Below are 23382 nucleotides of genomic sequence, written 5' to 3' on the forward strand. Positions count from 1 at the left end.
GGAGAATGTGCAAACTCCAGACAGACATTGACTCAAGCCGGGAATCGAGCCCAGGTCCCTGGAGCTGTGAGGCTGAAGTGTTAATTACTGTGCCACCATGATACTGGATTTTGAAACATATTGTGCTATATCTGAAGAATAGCCATATGATTGGGTTTATTCCTCATGCACAGCAATGTGTAAAAAGTACATTTAGAACAAAGAACAAAGAAAATTTCAGCACAGGAACAGGTCCTTCGACCCTCCAAGCCTGCATTGATCATGCTGCCCACGTGAACTAAAACCCTCTACCCTTCTGGGGACCATATCCCTCTATTCCCAACCTATTCATGTATTTGTCCAGACGCTCTTTAAAAGTCACTATCATATCTGTTTCCACTACCTCCCCCTCTGCGAGTTCCAGACACCCACCACCCTCTGCGTAAAAAAACTTGCCTCGTACATCTCCTTTAAACCTTGCCACTCGCACCTTAAACCTATGCCCCCTAGTAATTGACTCTTCCACCCTGGGAAAGAGCTTCTGACTATCCATTCTATCCACGCCCCTCATAATCTTGTAGACTTCTATCAGGTCGCCCCTCAACTTTCGTCGTTCCAGTGAGAACAAACCAAGTTTCTCCTACCTCTCCTCATAGCTAATGCTCTCCATACCAGGCAACATCCAGGTAAATCTTTTCTGTAATTTAGTTTAATAAGTTGGGGGTTTTAAAGAAGTGAACCTTTTAAAACATATTTCAAGATACTATTAATGCAAGTTAGATAAATGGTTCTCTTGCTTGTAAGATGGGTGCACTGCAAATTTAAACTAAATTGCGATTCATGGTAAGAGTCTATGATAAGTGAATTGACCCGAGTTAAATACGTCTAATTCATGTCAGATTATCTGTAAAGTTAATGAATTTTGAGATTAAAATTTTTAAATATTTCCACTGTTACAACTGTAATTACTTCATCTTTACTGCACAAAGCTTAAAAACTAAAATGTAGTTTTCTTTTTTGCTTTGGAGGCTGTCAGTTGTCACGCTTATTTAAAAGCAAAAAACTATGGGTGCCAGAGATCTGAAATAAAAGTAGAAAACGCTGGAAATTCTCAGTATGTCTGACGGCATAGAGAAACAGAGTTAATGTTTTGAAGTTGATGACGTGCTGTCAGCTTTACCAATTAATTTATCCTGAAATGAATTTGATATCGCGTCATGATCTGTAATTTAGGAATCCATGCTATAAATCTCACCGTCATGCATAAAGGGTTTTAGGTGGGAGGTGGTGGCCCAGTGGTATTATCATTAGACTATTAATCCAGAAACTCAGATAATGCTCTGGGCACCTGGGTTCGAATCCCACCACGGCAGATGGTGGAATTTGAATTCAATAATAAATATTTGGAATTAAGAATCCACTGATGACCATGAAACCATTGTCGATTGTCAGAAAAGCACATCCTTTAGTGGTGTCCCGCAGGGTTCAGTGTTGGGGCCACAGCTGTTCTCTTTATATATTAACGATCTAGATGACGGGACTGGGAGCATTCTGGCCAAGTTTGCCGATGATACAAAGATAGGTGGAGGGGCAGGTAGTATTGAGGAGGTGGGGAGGCTGCAGAAAGATTTAGACAGTTTAGGAGAGTGGTCCAAGAAGTGGCTGATGAAATTCAACGTGGGCAAGTGCGAGGTCGTACACTTTGGAAAAAAGAATAGAGGCATGGACTATTTTCTAAACGGTGACAAAATTCATAATGCTAAAGTGCAAAGGGACTTGGGAGTCCTAGTCCAGGATTCTCTAAAGGTAAACTTGCAGGTTGAGTCCGTAATTAAGAAAGCAAATGTAATGTTGTCATTTATCTCAAGAGGCTTGGAATACAAAAGCAGGGATGTACTTCTGAGGCTTTATAAAGCACTGGTTAGGCCCCATTTGGAGTACTGTGAGCAATTTTGGGCCCCACACCTCAGGAAGGACATACTGGCACTGGAGCGGGTCCAGCGGAGATTCACACGGATGATCCCAGGAATGGTAGGCCTGACATACGATGAACGTCTGAGGATCGTGGGATTATATTCATTGGAGTTTAGGAGGTTGAGGGGAGATCTGATAGAAACTTACAAGATAATGAACGGCTTAGATAGGATGGACGTAGGGAAGTTGTTTCCATTAACAGGGGAGACTAGGACGCGGGGGCACAGCCTTAGAATAAAAGGGAGTCACTTTAGAACAGAGATGAGGAGAAATTTCTTCAGCCAGAGAGTGGTGGGTCTGTGGAATTCATTGCCACAGAGGGCTGTGGAGGCCGAGACGTTGAGCGTCTTCAAGACAGAAATTGATAAATTCTTGATTTCTCGAGGAATTAAGGGCTATGGGGAGAGAGCGGGTAAATGGAGTTGAAATCAACCATGATTGAATGGTGGAGTGGACTCGATGGGCCGAATGGCCTTACTTCCGCTCCTATGTCTTATGGTCTTATGGAAGGAAATCTGCCGTTCTTACCTGGTCTGGCCTACATGTGACTCCAGAGCCACAGCAATGTGGTTGACTCCCAACTGCCCTCCAAGGGCAACTAGGGATGGGCAATAGATGCTGGCCAGCCAGCGACATCCATGTCCCACGAATGAATAAAAAAAGGTTAAGTTTTAACTTGCTTTTTCATTGACACTGACTGTAACACAACACAACATTGTGATCATTTGAAAACCATATCAAGAATATCTGATGTAACTGTCCCTCTATGATCTAATCGTAAGTAACAGTCAAGAAAACAATAGAGCAAATAGTGTGGCTTTGTACTGATCATTTCGCATAAATAGATTATGTTCTGAATTCTGCCTCTGATGGAGGTGAGGTACATTGTTCAGCTGAATGGTGCGTCAGACTGACTATTAGCCCACACAGCAGTCAGGAGCTGAAAATTATGCAGTGTTAGCAAGAAACGTTGGGGAAAGTTGCCATTCTGCCCTTCTCCTCCATGAAACTGGTCATGACCCACTTGCCTTTCTTTTAGCTTCTTGGATTTTTTAAATAATGCCACTTGTAAAATATAGATTCCAAGAATTTCTAGCTATAAGCAGCAAACGCACTAATCAAAGAAAGTAGAATGATGTCCAGCCGGATTTAATGTTTGAAGCTGTGTTCACGCCTGATGGGAATCCCACAACAAACACTTTCAGGAGACCCTGTGCAATTTAGCAAGAAGCAGCTACCTAACCTGGGCAACGTTAGGTCTCCCATTGAATCACAGAAGTCCTGCCTCCAAGAGCTGCTAGCCAGTCAGAGTTTGGCAGCTGTCCAGCACCAGCATCACCAGGAGCAGTGGTCATGCTGGGACCACCGATGTAACCCTGTGGGTAGATACGTGATGTGGAGATGCCGGCGTTGGACTGGAGTAAACACAGTAAGGAGTCTAACAACACCAGGTTAAAGTCCAACAGATTTATTTGGTAGCAAACGCCACTAGATACATGGGACATGATGTGGGTACCAGTGAGTGGGAGAACTGGGTCAACTGCTAGGGCAAGGGGGGGGGGCGGTGGTGGGGAACACGTTAAATTCCACCGGCAGGTGCGTGTATGATCCCAATATTGAAGGGTAAAGTAACACACAAAAAATTCCTTACCTTCTATGCATGAAATTAATTTCTGATATCTATTTTATAAAGAGCTGCAATTTGAGTGTGACTCATCAATTGTCAGATTTCACTTGGAAACAACAGCACATTTGTGAAGCCCTAAATTATTTTTATATAGAGTACTTTTTGATTGTTGCTTTTGTTGTGATTAAATGGCATGACAGATGACTAATAAGCTCTGGTACAAAGTTGGCTCTTTCATCTGCAGTTTACAGAAATCCTGATCCAAGCATAAAATATTCTGCAAACGTGCCAAATATTTAGCAGGATTCAGCCAGGGAGCACTGGGCTCCTATTGCTGTCACTTCCAGTTTAGCAGCCAAAAAAGTGATGAGCATGAAGTGACACTATCATGGTTTTACTGCGAGAAGCTTTCAAGCATGAATCGTAAAAGTGCTGTGTTCCTGTTTTCAGTGGTTTCGTGTTTGTGAAGACTTTTATTGTCCCGTTCCTTGGACAGAACTTTTAACGACTACTATTTCTGACTGCACGAATTAAAGTGCAAAACGGGACAAAAGTTGGAACGAATTACAGTGGAACCTGGTGATCCGACACATCCCTCACCCAGATAGATAATTAAAGTAATCACAGATCCACTGTGTATTTTAATGTAGCATATATTGTATTTTATTCATGTGTTTAAATTAACCGGTGCTAAAGTTTGGAAGTTTTCCTGTGTTTTGATTTAATTTTCGTAGTTCAAGATCAAGTCACTTGAATTCAGCTGCCCCCCGCGCTAAATTAAAGGTGCGATTGGCGCATCAGATAAACAGCCTAAGTTCCTCAAAAGCAGCAATACCTTTGAATATATCGCTCTTGCAGAATATAATTGTTACAAATCAGGTGAAGTAAACTTATCTGACACTCTGGTTCTCTGGTTCTCACTACTCTCCTGGTCAGAACCAACTTGTATGAAGAGAGCAATGGGGTATGGCAAATAGCCAACTTCATCCCATTGCATTTTGAGAAATAAATCACATATTGAACCGCAAGAAGTAATCAAAGCGCAATCTCTTGACTCAAATTCAATTTGGAAAGCAAATTGTGCCTACGTGGGTTTTCTCTGGATGCTCCGGTTTCCTCCCCGAGTCCAAAGATGTGTAGGTTTAGGTGGATTAGCCATGGGTTAAGGGGATAGGTCGAGGAGGTGGGCCTCGGTAAGATGCTATTTCAGAGAGTTGGTGCAAAATCAATGGGCCAAATGGCCTCCTTCTGCACTGTAGGGATTCTATGATAATTGAGGAATTCTGTATCCCATGTCAATTTACATGATCTAAATTACTGGTATTTCTTTGGCAAAGCCCGTAGCCAGAGAACAGAGGTATTTTACTGGGAACTCCACAATATAATTCATTTATTTAAATTTTATTTTTCCTTCTGTTCAGAGATTCTTCCATTTGTAATTTTCTATTACGCATTATTGATTACTGCCACTGTCTGATTAAAAGATCATTTATAAAAGGTAATTGTGTATGCTGTATGCATGTTTGGGAAAATATCTGGTAGTGGAGTCAGAATTTTTTTTCCGAGGCTGCAGTTGCACTTTAGCGTTGATATAAAACAGTTTTAGGGACAAATTGACAAATGGCAGTATAGCTTGGACAGTGCTGCACTGAGATAAAGTTGTGTGAGACCACCCGCATAAGAACATATCAAACCATTAGGCCTAGGAACAGTCATGTGTTCCATCCAATTTCAAAAACATTCAGATAGTCTGTTGGATTTCCTGAGCGCTTTTCAAACTTCGTATTGAGTCTTTTTTAATGTTTATGAGAAAACAGATGCTCCCACCTCTTTCACCCAAGGTATAAAATAATAGCCATGGGGAAACAGACTCCCCCCCCCCCCCCCCCCCCCCTCCGCCCCCCCAACCACATGTGTGCAAACAGTTATGCACAGAACCTTCTTCCTTTGGTAAAGAGTGAGTTGCCAGGCCACGTTCTAATTTGGGTATTGCCAGCAGCTTTTCACGCACTCCAGCTACCAGATTTAACCTGGCGTTCCTCTATAACTAAACCCAAGTATGTAATTGTATACTAATTTTCTGATCTCTACACTGTTTTAACATAACAGCCATAGCAAGTTACGTATGGCTCTTGTATCTAACTCCTCTTAAAACATGCTGGAATACTAGAATCAGTATGTTAACCAGATCTTGTTTCCGAAATTTAACATGGCCACTAACATCTGTAAATCCATTTTGAAATGCTGAAAGCCAGAGCGTGAGTACTTAAACCTCTTACAACCTCCTCAGTCTTTTAACTCTTTTGTAAGACTTTCTAATGAATGTAGTTACAAGAATTTTTCATTATCAAGTAATCTTTGACTTAAAAAATTCTCAGTTTGTAGATTTGTAAATTCCCTTTCCTATGTACGAGTCCGAATGATCTTAACGGGCAGAATTTAATTGGTGGTGGTGGAGGGAAAAGGGAGAGAAAGCACACCTGAGAGATTGCCCCCCACCACTCACCTGACGAGCGATAGATTTCCAGTGGCAGCCCGATAACATTGCATATTTTGAGAAGGATGCCACTGGCTTTATTGCTTGCTGAGCAACACAGGTTAAAATGGAAGAGAGCAGGATCCAAGAGGAACACCAGTCATTCTGTCAATTTTAACTGCCCACCTGACTTTCTTTTTCTTCTGGGCAAGCAGAGTTAAAATTGCCCCGGTTTAGGTTTTCTAAACTAGGTCCATTGCTGGCATGTGTCTGCAGCACATAACATTCCACATTTATGTCTTTTTAGTCTGTGAGGCTTTGTTCCGCTCATCTGAGCTTCAGATGCTTAAAGTGAACTATTCTTAATAAGTTGACTTATTCATTTACCAGATTTATGACTGCTGCTTGTTTATATGTACAAATAGAGTCCTGTGCTTAGTATGAAAGCTCTTGCACTGAGAATTTCAGCATTGGCTATTTATTTTCACGTTGTAATAAGTCCCCCATTTTCATTACCATATATGTTGTTTGATGTGCTCGATCCGTCTTGATGGTTTGCATCATTCCCTGTGAGCTTCCTTTGGGTCTCTCTGCACTGCTTTGATTCTGCCCTGACCCTGCATTTTCTTCTGAACTCTCACACTCTTTTGTCGCCTGCTTTCATCAATATTCCTTACCACAGATTTATATTTTCTTAGTTTTTTTCCACACTTTTCTTCTTCTCTTTCCCCCCCCCCCCCTCATTTATATTCTTTTTTAGTATTCTGGTTTCCTTTTCTATTGCCCTGCTGTTTCTATCACTCTACCTTAATGAATAGGAAGTGAAAGGATTTCAATGCCAGTGAGAAGAACTGAAGTGAAGTGAAAGATTGAGGGGAAGCTGCACTATTGACTAAAGAAAATTAGACACAAGACAAGAGGAAGGGATATGCGATAGTTGGTGATTTACTGAGCAGTTGTTGCAAAACCATGAGTGAAATGTCCCAACGTGGTGAATTAACTTCTTTTTCTCAGTTTCAGTTGGCTGGCTGTATCACTTAATTTGTTATCAGCATTTCTTTGGATACCAGTGTGCTTGGTACATCCTGCCACGTATTGGTGCTGAAGCGAATCCAAATAACAAATTAATGATATTGTCATCCTGATTTTCCTATGAGGTCCACACCTCCCTGTGCAGTGTTTCATACTGTTTGTTTCTCATGGGTAATGTGATGAAGTGTATGTGTTCACCCTACAATTCCTTGAAAGTTTGCCCAGCACACTTGCTAAATTTGAGTAGGTGTCCCTGCTTCAAGTTAGTCTAGACGTTCTCCTTTAGAGGGTGATCCAAGTGTCAGAGCCCAAATATAATCTGAGAACAGCTGGTGGCATCATGATAGAGCAGAAGAAAGTTGGCCAAAAACTTTACTTTGAGGAAGTGTATAAAGGCAGTTTGAGAATTAGAAAAATAAAGGGTTGTTATGGACAGTAAGATCAAGACAGGTGAGCATTGGTGGCACAGTGGTTAGCACTGCTGCCTCACAGTGCCAGGGTTCAATTCCCAGCTTGGGTCATTGTCTATGTGGAATTTGCACATTCTCCCCGTGTCTGCATGGGTTTTCTCTGCGTACTCCGGTTCCCTCCCACAGTCCAAAGGTGTGCTGGTTAGGTGAATTGGCCATGCTAAATTCTCCCTCGGTGTACCCGAACAGGTGCCGGGGTGTGGCGACTAGGGGATTTTCACAGTAACTTCATTGCTTTGTGAATGTAAGCCTACTAGTGACTAATAAATTAATTAATTTTAAACACTGAGTAAGTAACGCTGATGGGAAAAGAGGCACACATTGCAAGATTGAGAGTACTGTCGGCATGGCCTCAGAGATAGAATTGGAGGGTTGGGGTAGAATCAAACAAACAAAGCCATAGAATGATTTGGAAAAGTAGCAGGCTTTTGAATTTGATGTGGGAGGGAATGGGGAGCCAGTGGATATCGATGAGGAGTAGAGAAGAGGCGTCGGTCAGAATGTGGAGTTTTGTATGAGTTAGAATTTGTGTAGAATGATAAGATTGACAAGAAGACCATTGCAGAAGTTGACTCCTGCGATAATGGAGGCATGGATACTGGTTTTGGTGATGGGTCTCAAATTACATTTTTGTGAAAGGCCAACGTTTCTGGAAGAAGCTGTTAAGAACTTTATTCAGTTGGTCTCTGTGGACATTTTGCACAATTGTAGACTAAGCTGCTTAATCAAAAGCAATATTACCTACAAGTATTGAGTAATTTAATGCATTGTCAGACTATTTCCAAGAATTGGCTGAGTGCCTGCAAGGGTGTAGAAAATAGTGTTAGGTATCAGTGATGCAAAGAAAGGGTGCAAAACATTTCCAGTTATGATTAAAATAGTGATTTGGCCATACACCTAAATAAACTAGTTTGAGCTGTCAAGCAGAACTCGTGACTGTTAAACTATTTTAGGGAAGGACAATAGTAATGAAATCAAGTATTTGAAAGCTGTAACCATTTGAACTTGCAGATGATCTTAATATTGTACAATACAATCCGGTTTTCTTGTCCTTCAGGTAACTGTACCTCTTCACATTTCCTGCTTCCTGATTATTTTCTGCTATGATTGTAATGAAACAATAGAATTTGCACAGTAAATTATATTTCGTGCTGAGGTTGCATAATTTCTCAGCTCAACTATTGTCTGTGTTGCCATGCTTATCATTTTGTGAAAACTTGTTCAAAAATCCTTGAAATTATCCTCTAATTAGTGGGTCTGTCCCAATGGTTAGCTCAAATTCATGCAGTGTAAGAGAAGAGATAAACATAGTTAACCTGTGACGACTGAAGATGTGTATTTTTGTTACGAATAAATCACTAGTCTGGCAGAATCATTACAGCTGGTAAGGTAGCATAAGTGTGGTATAGTTTGGGTGTAAAATATTTTTGAATGGCTAAAGCGTGACCTTGCCTTGCCTCGATGTTGACAGTGTGCAAAAGACCCTGGCCGTCAATGGAAATCATACGGCTGTGTTCTTTCTGGTTCTTTGTAACCTGTGCCATCTATGGTTTTTTTTTCCAGCTCACTCAGCACATTACTATCCATGTTTCTCGATGTTGCATTCCAAACAGTAGCCTAACTCATTTCCAGTTTGATCTCTTGGAAGGGGAGGCTGTTATTTGGAAGGAAGCTGAGTGAGCTTGCATTTAGAGTTAGACTCCACAATAACATCAGTTCGCTTCCAAGAATTTACTTCCAAAATGTTTGTAAAAATATGGCGCAAGACCCGGTGATTGCTGCTGCATTGTAATGTTCAGCAAGAGTTCTATTTGATATGTGTAGACGGACCAAGCACACTAAAATAAATGGACACTTCAAACTATTTGAAAAACATCACATCAGATGGAATGAAGTGGATTTGAAGACATGCCTTCATGCTATTTATTTTGTACTTGGATTTTTTTTTGTTTTGTTACTCTTGTGTGTCTATTAAATGTCTGTTGTTTCCCTTTCACTTGTCCTACATATGATTTTAATCAATAGTACACCATTTTGTTTACACAAACCAGTTTCAGTGATGTCGTGGCAAAACTATTTTTTTTCCAGGATACAACAGTGTCCTGTGTAGTGTTCCTTGATTGTTTTTCTCTTAAACACAGATTGCTCTTATTAGGAGTTGTCATTCTTTTCAACCCACTCTTAAACCCAAGAATGCAGTACAGAGTCTGAGTATTTAAATATGGCTGTTCCTTTTGAGCACTTCAAAGCCTTAATGTAGGATATAACTTGACCACTCTGTGAACCAGATTGGGTCTCATTGTGTAATATTTGGCCTATTTTGTTTGCTTATCCCCAGTAAATCTATTAAAAATAATTTTGCTGCAGGATTTCTTCGAGGGCAAAGAGCTTCACTAAACGTGAACGACTGGTTCTAGACTAAATATTGTTGGTGGCCACCCTGGTGGCTTAGTAAACTTCATAGTGAATAGCTGAGCGGTAGAACCTAGAAAGGCCCCTGGAACAATCTCTGGTCCATGCTAAATTAGCAGCTTTCTGTCATGACTTCATTAGGGATGCAACAATTGACTTTAGGGGTTAGGAAGGGGAAAGTCGACCATGGGTATCCCTAACTGTTATTGGCAACCTCTGTTTGAAGTGCACTAAGAAGACATTCGGTATGAATAGAAGTCATAAGGCACCCCCATCCCCCAGCTCCCAGAGCTGGCTGAATAGCTTGCTGTGAAACTGACTGTGAAAGCTCACACGTGGACAATGGCTACATGGATGAGGTACCAGTGGATAACTTGTTAGTGGAATTATAAGAAGACATTGTTTTCAGAGAAAAGGAAAAGATGGTGATAATTTAAAAAAAATATTGATAGCATTTGAATTGCATTAAATGATTTTGACTTGTACCATCATTAAAGTTTTTTAATAACCTTCTTACTATTTGCCAATTAGCTCCCTCTACCTTTTTCATTATTTTGACAGCTACTAACTCAACAATTCTGACATTTTTTATAAGTTGATGGTGTACTACACACTATCTTCCATTTTTGTCCATATTTGCTTAAGAACTATTCCTTTGACAGCTGTTTAGGCTAGAGTTTGATAAAATAATACACTGTACTTCTTTTTATCAGTGTGCAGCAGCCCAATTTTGTGGAGTTTTGCCCTTTGGTCGTGTGTCGTCTTATCTATTTTTTTGTGGTATTGGGTTTCCCCATTATTTCCCTATCATTTACCAGCTGCCCCAAGAATTGTGTTTTGCATGAGTATACCTTTTCTCTTTTATAGCCTTCTTAAGCTAAGTACATATTCTGTAACCCGAGACGTTATTTTGTGGATTTATATTCCACTACTCTCAAGTTGCTTGTTTATTCTGGTTCATTCTTTTTGAGTAAACTAAGAATGAAAGGGTTGGGAGACAGAGCAATATTAAGTTGAGGCAGTTGAATCAAATGATTAATGTTGCGATTAGGCATAGAATCAGAGCCAGGATTCTGTGCTAGACATAGTTAATTGAATATACTAGCCAAGTCCAGATGTTTTTTTCAGATAATTGCACCCAAAAACGTGAGTGCCGAACTCCAGAAGAGTAATGTTCTTTATTTTCAAAGTTACAGTATGGATTAAAATGTGAAAACTGACCTTTCTTTTTAAAGAAACTTTGGTTGGCTGCTATGTTTAATTGAAGAGGCACATCAAATGAAGATGGCAAGCACCAAATGTGTTGTGTAGCTGTTCTTTTCCCTGTTCTATCAGCCAGAGTTCACTTGGGCGGCCTACTGCAAATTGATGTTTTTCGTGTCTTTTAAGAGTGCTTGTAGAATACAGACAAGAAACCCAAGCTTTGTATACTGTAATTAAAAAAAAAGCTAGTGCCTATCCTTAGATGTTTTCAATGTTCAGTAGACTAGATGAACCAGGGTCCACATCCCTTTTGAAATCATGCAGATTCATTTTGAACTGAAAGCCCTCTGTGACAAACAAAACAGGCTCAATGGGCCAAATGGCCTACTTCTGCACTTCAGGGATTCTATGATCGATACGGACTTTATTCTTTTATTTAAACTCCCACGAGTAGTAGAAAATATGTAAGAAAAGTTTTAAGTAAATCATTGTGCTATGTTTAGACTAGAAATGGTTTAAAATGGCATTGGTTAGATTTGACTTTTAACAGTTAATAAAAGGTCAGTGAAAGCCTGACAAATGTCTTGATCAGATGCGCATGAAGAAGATGAAGGGCTGGATTTTACATTCCCCTGCCAGTGAGTTTGAAGGCATGTGGTGGGGGCTTATTAAATCTAGTTGCTTGCTTGTCCATCGCCTACCTTTCTGGCCCTGACCCCATCGCAATTATACATGGCATTGGGCGGCTCGCCTGCCAATGGTCAATTGAGGCCCGAAGTGGGCAATTAATTCCCACTTTAAGAGCCTCTTCCCACCATTGCCTGGGTTTAACCAGTGGCAGGAGAGCTCCATGCTAAGTAATCAGCCCCACTGGTTTCTCTTTGCACACCAGAGGGCTCCACTAAGAATTTACCCCCTCCCTTCCCCCAGGCTGGCCCCCCTCCATTGGTCTCTTAAACCCCAACTATTCTGGCCTGGGCCTGCCAGCTTGGCACCCAGTGAGATCCCCAAACACTTGTACAAATCTTGAACCAACACCACGCATCTCTGCCTCAAAGTACTGGACCTTGATAGGCTGGCAATTCTCTCAGGCAGGTTCTGCCTTGGAGACCTGAGAGGTGGAAATTTCAGCTCTGAACAAGTCAACAACCTTTTAGCCAGGGATGAGGGTGGGTGGAATCTGGCGCCTCATATAACTCAGGCCCAAATCCATGGTTTAGATATTGTTTTTGAAATGAAAATTAAGCCTCTTCAAAGTCATATTGGCCCAGGTTTTGCATAGGGGCAAGGGGTTGGTGACAAACTGAGAGCATTGACAGTCATTGCCCTTCTGAAAATGACCTGTAAGCACAGCTTAGTGTGGTCACCCTGAAATTGATGTGTGTCACTCGTGTCACAGACTCGTGCCTGTGCCTGCAACACTCGTATGTTGCATCCAAAAAGCGCCCCCCCACCACTTGCCCCATCTTGTGCCACTAGAGCCAGCAATCATTGAAACCAGTGAGAACTTCAAAATTACCACATCCACTTCACTGTTAGAAATCCCATTAAAATATTATGGCTGGGATTCTTCCGGCCCACTGCGACTGCTCCCCACTAACGAGGAACAGGTGTCCTGACTCCGCTGGAGGAAACAGAGGCCATTAAGGCCCCCCCCCCCCCCCAAGGGCTGGCCTGAGGAGATTGGGTTGGCCAGCGATTGGGGGGGTGTCTGCAAGGCTGGCGATCAGGGGGGTTTTGGAGAAGGCCAGCGATCAGGAGGCCTGTGATTTGGAGGGAGGGGGAGTGGGCAATGCGCATGCGGTGATCTCCGCACTGACAGGCGCGTGCGCAGTGTCCTGCTCAGCACTATGCTGCTGGCCTCTCGGGCGGGAATAGGCCCCACCCCCTGCTTACCAGAGTGAATCCCGCTGAGGCACTCTGCAGTGCTCAGAGTGTCGGAGATTCGTTCTGGTAAGTACGCCCAAAATACTCCGCAGTTAAATGTTTTTGGGAGAATCCCAACCTACACTTTGTTCAGTCAGGTGTAACAGCAATGTGATATTTTTGATCAAGAACTATTCGTTCTTTATCAAAGCATAGTAATACATGGCTTTTTTATTTTTTCAATGGATGTTAGTGTCTTAGTATTTGTCATCCATCACTAACTGCCCTTGATAAAGTGATGATGAGTGCATTACTGAACCATTGCATAGTAGTCACTCTGGTACCTAGGAGAACATTTGAAAGAAATGGCCAGAAAAGGCTGATGAACAAAAGCACTGGTCCTGAAAAGTTAATTTTATGCTTATGGAGTGCTCTTAATTGATTAATTAGCGGATTTTAAAAAAAAACTGAATTGTTCCTATTTTTAAAACATTTTATTCAGAATAGTTTAGCATCATGTTCCAAACTTTAATTTGCGCTAGGGTTTTTTAAAGATTTTATTTCGCTGTTTATATTTCCTGATTATATGTCTGTGAAAATGTGTTAATGCGATTGGCTGCTTGCGCATGTTAATCACATCACTCCTGCTCCAAGCTGGAAATTCCCCAAGAAGGAAGATTGCAATGAGTCACAGGACCCACTGCAAGGCGCTATAGGTGAAATTCGTGCCCTGGACATCGTTTGATCTCTTGGCAAGGCTTACTTTGATGTCAGTAGTGAGCACACTTGCTTCACCATTGACCACAAACTGCTTCATTATCTGCTGACCACTGGAAGGATGCCCAACTCTTTTGAATGCATAACCTTTAAAGGCTCTGTTCTTCAGAGTAATACAATCTGTACAGGGTAAATTGTTCAGCAAAATTCAATCATTCCAATTCAGAGATTATCCGCTTGATTTCAAGTTGAAACAGCGAATTGTTCCTTTGCATAGAGAGCAAAAATCTACAAATGTAGAAACAACAGTAAGAAAAATACAGGGCCGGATTCTCCAACCTCGCTCGCAGGTGGGATTCTCCCGTCACGCTGCAGTGAAGGGAGATTTGGCTGAGCGTCAAATTCTCCATCCTTGCTGTCAGCGGTGTGGGGGCATAAATAACTGGAGAATTCTGGCCACTGTATTTTTTGGAGATGGTTTGTTCTTTATCAAAGCCTTGTAATACATGGCCTTTTTATTTTTCAATGGATGTGAGTGTCTTAGTATTTGTTACTCATCGTTAACAGCCCTTGCGAAGGTGGTGGTGAGTGCCTTATTGAACTATTGCATAGTCTTCACACCGGTACTGAGGAGAACGTTTGAAGGAAATGGCCAGGAAAATGTATCTAATTTAACAGAAAATGTTTCCTTCATAGCAAATGTATTTTGCACCTTTTACGAACAGATTATTTACCTAAAAGTGAGGAATGATAGTGTGGGGAATTGGCTTCAGACAGCAAGGGCCAGAATTTCACTAAAGAATTTTGGGAACAGAGAATTTCCCAACTCTGTTGAGTAGGAGATGCCCTGTCTCACCCAATTTTCATTCATGGGAGGTAAGGCCAGGATAGAGTCAGGCTCACAGCCCCTGGAAGCACATCAGAGGTGGCCACAGGGGCAGGCAAATGCTGAGGTGGGCTGTTTTAACATTGTCACAGTGGCTTGCTTTCTGGCCCTGACCCCAACTCTTTTCAGTGCATAACCTATAAAGACAAAATTCTATTCACCAGAGTAATATAATCTAGCCCCACCCTTCATGGCAACTCATACATGATGAGGATTGGCTGAGAGCCCAGACTGCCATAAAATGATTAGTTTTGCAGACACATTTGCAGAGAAGGGAGAACTTGCTTGATTGACAGCGCTACGGTATGTTTTTTTCCATGATCTATTTTGCCAATAGCTCAGTGTTTATTTGCACAAGGTAAAGAAATGCTTGCAGCTTCTGTAATTGATACTTTAAAAGTCTGGTTGATTTGACACTTTATAGGGCTGTAGTAACAGCAATTTTAAAAATAAAATGATGGATGGGTGTTTTTAAGCTCTTCCACACAAGCTATTTTTACGATAGGGTTTATTGGTTCTATACCGAGTGTATACTGAGTGAATGGGCGTAGAAGTGACATGATGAAAGCAAAATACTGCAGATGCTGGAATCTGAAAGAAAAGCAAAAAATGCTGGAAAATCTCAGCAGGTTTGACAGCATCTGTGGGGAGAGAATAGAGCCAATGTTTCGAGTCTGGATGACCCTTCGTCGGAGCTGGTGAAGGGTCATCCAGACTCGAAACATTGGCTCTATTCTCTTCCCACAGATGCTGTCAGACCTGTTGAGATTTTCCAGCATTTTCTGTTTTTGTTGTGGAAGTGACATGAGTTGATGTGGAGGGTATAAGGAGCTATGAGGTAGTAAGTGGGGGGGTAGTTGCCACACCCTGATGCCTGCTCGGGGATACTGAGGGGGAATTTAGCATGGCCAATGCACCTAACCAGCATGTCTTTTGGACTGTGGGAGGAAACCGGAGCACCCGGTGAAAACCCAAGCAGACACGGAGAACATGCAGATTCCACACAGACAATGACCCAAGCTGGGAATCGAACCCAGGTCCCTGGCGCTGTGAGGCAGCAGTGCTTGCCACTGTGAAGGACATGGGTAAGACCTTTCGACTTTGCCTTTCAAAAGGTTCCCAAATCCAGACAATGATTCATGACTGCTGTGACGCGAGGAGCTGCCCCTTTGGAGAAACCTGCCCAACTCCACGAAAACTGCATGGGCCTAAGAGATGCCTATCCCTATAATGGACCTGACCGGGTTGACAGCACAGGGTGTGGGCTAGCCACCAAAAATTGGGATGCCAGGTATAGTAGTGGGAATCCCGGAATTGGACCCTGCCTGACATTTTTAAATTGTCCTGGACTTCTTACAATTCTAAAAAAACGTGACCCCGTATGCCTATTTCAAGCTCTTCCAGTTCGTTCACAGCATGATTAATTGCAGAAGAATACTCCCTCCATGCTGCCACAACAATGTGATTTAGCCTCATACTACAGGGGAACATCCTACTACACCAACATGATATTTTTACAATTTGCTACAGCAGCCTCCTTTGATCTGTCAGTGCCAAATTAATTGCGATTAATACCATTGCCCATGTTTCACACGGCTCTAGTGGGCATAGGCCGACGGTGCAACACTACATTTAAGTTGGCATTTAAGAGTTGGTGTAATTGCTATGGATAAAAGATGCCACTCCGGTACAGTGGGCGTGGGATTCTGTGCTTGTAGCTGAAGTACCTTGTTGGGGCAAAGTGGATGACACATTGTTTTGTATTTTGAGACAGGAATTATGAAATCAAAAGGTTCATTTTTGAAGCTAGAGGAAAATAAACTATTTGGAGAAATCTGAATATTGATAGAAACTTTTGATGCAAATGGTGAATTATGAGCAGGCAATGCTGACTCCTCTTTGGCATTGCCAGAGAAGCATGATGATTCCTTAACTAGTCTAATTTTTGTTGCAGGCAAGAAGCACTGCTGGCAGCCATCAGTGAGAAAGATGCAAACATCGCCTTATTAGAACTGTCTGCCTCTAAAAAGAAAAAGACCCAAGATGAAGTGATAGCGCTTAAACGTGAGAAGGACCGACTAGTGCAACAGCTGAAACAGCAGGCAAGTTCCATTCAGTTTGCTGTTATGCCAAACCATCCTACAAGAAGAACAAAAATACATTCATTGATTCTACAATACTCTTATGACCAACTATCATTCAGTAGATTCTATTACTCATACATTTTGGATGCCACAGTGGTTAGTGCTGCTGCCTCACAGTGCCATGGACCAGGGTTCGATTCCTGGCTGGGGTCACTGTCTGTGCGGAGTCTGCACGTTCTCCCCATGTCTGCATGGGTTTCCTCCGGGTGCTCCAGCTTCCTCCCACAATCCAAAGGACGTGATGGTTAGGTGCATTGGCCATGCTAAATCCTCCCTCAGTGTTACCCGAACAGGCGCCGGAGGATGGCAACTAGGGGATTTTCACAATAACTTCATTGCAGTGTTAATGTAAGCCTATTTGTGACACTAATGATAAACTTTTATTAAAAATTACATAAAATGTATGCAGAATGGCTAAAATATAATTGACAATTACTCAAATAAACATGAATATGCAGTAAAGATGCTTTGATGGTCCTGTTAAAATGAGAAAGAACTATATGGTGATGGAAAAAAAACTATCTTGTAAAAGAAGCCTTGCTAATTACCTTACCTTACTAATGTTTTACAAGATTATGTTTTAAATTCCTTTGCTGTTAAAAAAGTACCATTAATGCAGGCTCTTCAGGATCATGCAGGTTTGCCGCAAACCTTCAAAGAACCTGTCAGATATAAATGAGACAAATTAATGATCCAGGAATACTTCATTTTCTTTCATGTGGAAGAGTTTGTTAATGCAGGTAAGGTTGACCATTATGCAAAACTTTCACATGGACCAACGCTTTAATTGTCGGCCTGTAGTTTTTGCAATTTGTTTTACTTCTGTTTGAGGATTCAAGTATTTGAAACTCGCTGAGAACCAAGCATGTTGGTCCTTAAATGATCGGATGTACATAGTATTGTGTGAAGATGCTGCTGGTTGTAACAGAATAGGATAGAAAAGGGAACATGGAAACAGTGTGCTGTGGAAAGGTTTGGCTTCGTATCATTATCAGATGTTGCAGTCCTCAGAGGGTAAGCATAATAAATTATAAACATTCAATTCCAATCTTTTTAAACAAAATCAGTGTATCAAAATGTGCACCAAAGATGAAAGTAATTTGCATGTGGAGAAGTTTGACTTGTTTGATGTTGTCATTATATTTAACACGCTAGTTTTCCAACAGAATAAATCTGTTGCTGGATTAGTTGCTGGACTAATAACAGCAAATGCTGGAAATACTCAGCAGGTCAGGCAATATGTGGAGAGAAAATGTCATCGACTTGAAAAATTAACTCTCTTCCTCTCTCCTCTGCTCCTGACTAATTTGTTGAGTATTTCCATAATTTTCAGCTTTTATTACAATTTTGAAGAATTGGCAATATTTTGCTTTTAGACTCGTTATTGGCGGTGCTAGCAGCACTCCATACATGCAGGCTCTGTCCATTCTGGGTGACCCTTAGCCACGACCGTTTGAAAACCACAACTTTATTCTTGCAAAGTTGGAGAGCATTAATTTATTTGTTTACATTTTGCAATCTATGCTATGTGATAATAGTGGAATTTGTGAAACACAATATTGGCTCTTAATTCTGCATTCAGGTTTTTCACCTTTCAGTGTAGTTCTTTGTGAAAATAGTATAATGGGGGTATAAGTTCATGATGTGGAGATGCCGGCGTTGGACTGGGGTAAACACAGTAAGAAGTTTAACAACACCAGGTTAAAGTCCAACAGGTTTATTTGGTAGCAAAAGCCACACAAGCTTTCGAAGCTCTAAGCCCCTTCTTCAGGTGAGTGGGAATTCTGTTCACAAACAGAGTTTATAAAGACACAGACTCAATTTACATGAATAATGGTTGGAATGCGAATACTTACAACTAATCAAGTCTTTAAGAAACAAAACAATGGGAGTGGAGAGAGCATCAAGACAGGCTAAAAAGATGTGTATTGTCTCCAGACAAGACAGCCAGTGAAACTCTGCAGGTCCACGCAACTGTGGGCGTTACAAATAGTGTGACATGAACCCAATATCCCGGTTGAAAGACGGCCTCAACCGGGATATTGGGTTCATGTCACACTATTTGTAACGCCCACAGTTGCGTGGACCTGCAGAGTTTCACTGGCTGTCTTGTCTGGAGACAATACACATCTTTTTAGCCTGTCTTGATGCTCTCTCCACTCCCATTGTTTTGTTTCTTAAAGACTTGATTAGTTGTAAGTATTCGCATTCCAACCATTATTCATGTAAATTGAGTCTGTGTCTTTATAAACTCTGTTTGTGAACAGAATTCCCACTCACCTGAAGAAGGGGCTTAGAGCTTCGAAAGCTTGTGTGGCTTTTGCTACCAAATAAACCTGTTGGACTTTAACCTGGTGTTGTTAAACTTCTTACGGTATAAGTTCAGCCATGATAGGCATTAAAAACAGCAATTTCTGCAGTGCAAAGACCTGCCAGTATTTAAGGAGAAATGTGGGTTCATGTTTTAGATACTCCCTAATCAGGACAAGCTTATCAGCATAATGGTTGTTTTCAGCCTAGTGTTCCCTAGTGTAGCCAGCTTCAATTTCGAGCTTTTCTACCACGCTGCATTCCAATAGATCAAAAGTTTATCAAGAATCTCCACCTGGCAGTGCTTTCCACTAGGATTCCTAGAATTGGTGGTTGACGCTGCTGGTATCCTGTGAAGTTCCAGCAGCATCAGCCTTCTACGCAGTCATTTCTGTGCATTCCTGGTTTTGATGTCCCAGCCACAATGCTGCCTCTTGGCACATTTACGTGTCCAGAGGCAAGCCAAAATTCCATTGCAGTTAAGTTCAGTTTTAATGTTCACCGCTTGTAATGACCATTGGACTCCGCAGATCAAATCTTACTTTCTGAATTCATTTCCTATTTGTGCAACTATGTTTGACCCCTTCCTTAGAATGATCAGCAGTATTTCAATGAGATTAGCAGTGATTTTCTTTTACTCCTGTGTTTCACAGACAAGCAAGATTTTTTGCACCTTGTTGAGCAGAGTTCTGCTGTGGGTGAAGAATGTAACAACTCATGGGGACGCCAGTTCGAGCTCCCTTGGCAATAAAATCTGGCTTTGCCAATTTGATGTGGAATGCCTTTTTCTGAAGTTTAGCCTCACTGATTTAAAATGCGCGGCATGACTTATTCCGTGCTTCCCTTACTCAGCAAAGTGGCGGTTTATGTAAAACACGAGGGAATCTTGGAAAACTACCCTAAGAGATCTAGTGGAACATTTTCACATCCCATGGTAACCTGATAAAGAACAAGGATAAACATCACGAAAGACTAGCCATCCAATCAAGACCCAGATGGTAAACATAGATATAATAGGAAATACCCAGATGTTGGGAACGGGTGCCTACAGTTAGCTATATATACATTGCTCGCACTTTTATCTTGTTCCTAGTGTTTGTATCACTCACTGTACTGGTGTTTTTTTTAACTAAAATCAATAAAATTAGTCCCTTGTACTCTGATTAGTGAAGCACAGTCCTGCATGAACTGAATGGATTTGCTTGCAGCAATCAATAGAACATAACAGAAGCTGAATTATAGTTTGAGTTTGAAACCCCAGAATGGTTCATCTGCACACAAATTTTTACCCTTGCATTCTTAGAGTGTACCTCAGTGAAGGTCTTTCTGTTGAGAATGTAACACTCTCAGTCTGTTGCTTGCTGCTGGCTCTCCTCATGTTATCTTGCCATCCAGATTCCACTTCATTACTGCCAGGTTACCTTTGCTTTGCCACTTAATACAACAACAACTTGGATTTACATAAAACCTTTTCGCATGGTCAGGCCCAAGATCCTTTGCTAGATCATTATCAAAGTTTGACACCCAGCCAGATGAAGAGAAATTGGGGCAGATGACCAGTAGCTTGGTCAGAGAGGTGGATTTAAGGAGTATTTCAAAGGAGCAAGGAATGGTAGAGAAAGGAATTTACAGAGCTCAAGCCCTCAGCAGCTGAAGGCATGGCCACCAGTGATGGAGAGGTTAAAAAATCGGGGATGTGTGAAAGGTCAGAATTGTAGGTACAGGGATATCTCAGAGGGTTGTAGGGCTTGACGAGATTACAGAGATAGGGAGGAGCAAGGCATGAAGGACATGGTGAGAGTTGGGATGTAGGCAGCAGAGCTTTGGATGAGCTTCAGTTCATGGAGGGTGGAAAATGGGAAGCGTGCCTGGAATGTGTTGTAAGACTCACAACTGGGACCATCAAAGTTATGGATGAGGGTTTTAGCTTAACTGAGGCAGGGGCAGAGTCGGACAATGTTTTGGAGTTGAAGATAGTTTGCCTTTGTGACAGCACAAATATGAGTGGGATGCTCATCTTGTGATCAAATATAGCACACACGTTGTGAACAGTCTGGCTTATCCTCAGATGGTTGCTAGGGGAGGAGGAATGGAATGGATGGCTAGAGAACCGAGTCTATAGAAAGTACCCTGGCAAGCATGTCATTGGCCACCTGTGTTGATATACTTGCGGGCAGCGGGTTGAGAGATTTGACAAACAGGCAGCTTCCTGGAAGGAGCTGAAAGCGAAGAGAATGAGGGCTGTGGGGACATGGATGGTTACTGGCAATTTGTGTCTTCCTGGCCCACTAGGCAAGAGATCTTCTTGTAGGAGGTTGCAAAGTCAACAACCACCGAACAAAAAACGCCTCTGCCTCCGTGTTGAAGCTGGAGCTCTGTGCTCAGTCTTTTTGTCCTGTGGAGAGGCAGGTGGTTGAGGAGCAGGTATCTGCTGCTGTTCCTGTTGATGTTGCGGCATCTTGTTCCTCATCAGCAGTCCCAGAATTAGAGATGCCCAATGGCTGATATGATGCTGACCGTTATGAAGTGCAGATCAAATGTAAAAACACCAAAATAGCAGAAATCACCTCCACAGTCTTGGAAACCACCTCCAAAGCAATGAAAGTACATTCTCAGAAAACCTTTCACTTTGGCAAGAAAACTGCGATCAAATCTCAGTGTTTAAAACCTCCTCTCTCCTGCCCCCCCCCCCCCCCCCCCCCCATCAGTGGCTCAGCCCAATCAATTCCCACTGTCCTCCTGTCTTGTTTTACCAACAGACTCAGGAAACCCATCTACATAGGTCATATTCTTCGGTTCAAACTGCAGTTCATTGCCCGCTGAACATGTTCAATTATCCGACCTGTTCCACAGTGGGGAACATGCACGGGTTCCCTCAGCCTTCCTGACACACAGTGCCCTGTTTTACCATTTTGATTCTAAGTACTGGGCGGACTTGAAACTGGGAGTGTTTCAGATCCGGCTTTTAGACCCGTTCTGAGGCGCCCCCTTACACACTCTTGCCTGCAAAAATATCAGCGATTCGGAATCACGCTGCACAAGCCTGTGGGCGGGGCTTAATGCACTCAAAATTCTGCAGCTCCGATCGGCGCCTCCAACTGCACATGCGCAGAAAAAATGATAGAATGCTGCTCCCCTGCCACATTCCTCCCGGGCCAAATACTGCCTCCCCCTGACCCCCACAGACATTACTGATCCCCTTATATCCCCCCCCACCCCCGTCCACCCCTCCCGCACCCAGCCAGCACACATTTATCCTAATCTCTGATATACTTATGTAACTTGAATTTCTGGTTTTCGTTCACTGGTAGAAAATTCAGATTGGATTTTGTTTCTTCTTTCCTCCCTGTTTCCTCTTTTCATTATCCCTCTTGGGTCCCTGTCTCCCCCCCCCCCCCCCTTCCTGTCCACACAGTCATGTTGTTTCTCCCCACTCAGGTACTTGACCTCCAGCCAAACCCATACACACTGTCCTAGCCCAGCCCCTCACTACTCCTCTGCTGTCCTACACTCTGTACAATCCCAGATTTGAATCGCTCAATAGCCCACAGCTACTCTCAGTAACACCCTGCAAAGGGTCCTGCCTTATTACAAGCAGCAATTGCCCATCCTTGTTGTCTGTCTTCCTACACAGAGCACACTAGCCCTTCCCATCCTTAGACCCGGTTTGCCCCAAACTCTTTGCATGGGGGGGGGGGGCACACATTTCAATTTTTTTCTCACTCGAGGGGCCTGATGAGCAAACTTCAAAAAGATGCATGAACATTTTTTGTGATGAAAAAATGCAACTTGCAGAGCAGCAGCAGAGCAATAAATTGATAATACTAAAAACAAAAATCAGCGAAAGTGCTGATAGGCCCACTAGTGTTCACTTGTGAACAGAACCTGTACTGTCCACAATCCTATTGTGGATGGTTGCATTTCCATCATGGCCTTGACAGAAACTTGGCTCCCAGCTGACACCACTGAACCTAAATGAAGACTAATGGCTTATCTGTACTTTCTACTACGTGCCCTGCACTGATGTGGAGATGATGTGACCTTAGCACCGAGCCACACCTTGGTTTCTGTTCCCTACTCTTCTGGCATCTTCTCTTCCTCACACTTTACATTGTTCCACTCCTCTTGCCTCCTTTAAAATCCAAATCTTCTATACCTACCCTAGTCCCATCTATAGTTTCTCACTGAAATATCTTCAGTCATTATTTCCCTCAGCCTCTGTACTGGTTAACTCCCTATCCTTGGTAATCTGAATTGCAAGGGCGGCACGGTAGCACAGGTGGTTA

General features: G+C 42.3%; 1 protein-coding gene across 1 annotated transcript in view; it reads left to right on the forward strand.

The window, feature by feature from the left end:
* The window catches only part of LOC144491587 (ERC protein 2), a 764742-nt gene that overhangs the window by 576912 nt on the left and 164448 nt on the right, over positions 1–23382 (forward strand). Inside the window, exon 17 of the mRNA XM_078209614.1 lies at positions 16597–16744. Within this exon, the coding sequence (XP_078065740.1) occupies positions 16597–16744 (148 nt within the window). The remainder of the gene's footprint in view (positions 1–16596; positions 16745–23382) is intronic.

The sequence above is a fragment of the Mustelus asterias genome, chromosome 3 (genome assembly GCF_964213995.1).
Source record: "Mustelus asterias chromosome 3, sMusAst1.hap1.1, whole genome shotgun sequence".
NCBI classification, from domain to species: domain Eukaryota; kingdom Metazoa; phylum Chordata; class Chondrichthyes; order Carcharhiniformes; family Triakidae; genus Mustelus; species Mustelus asterias.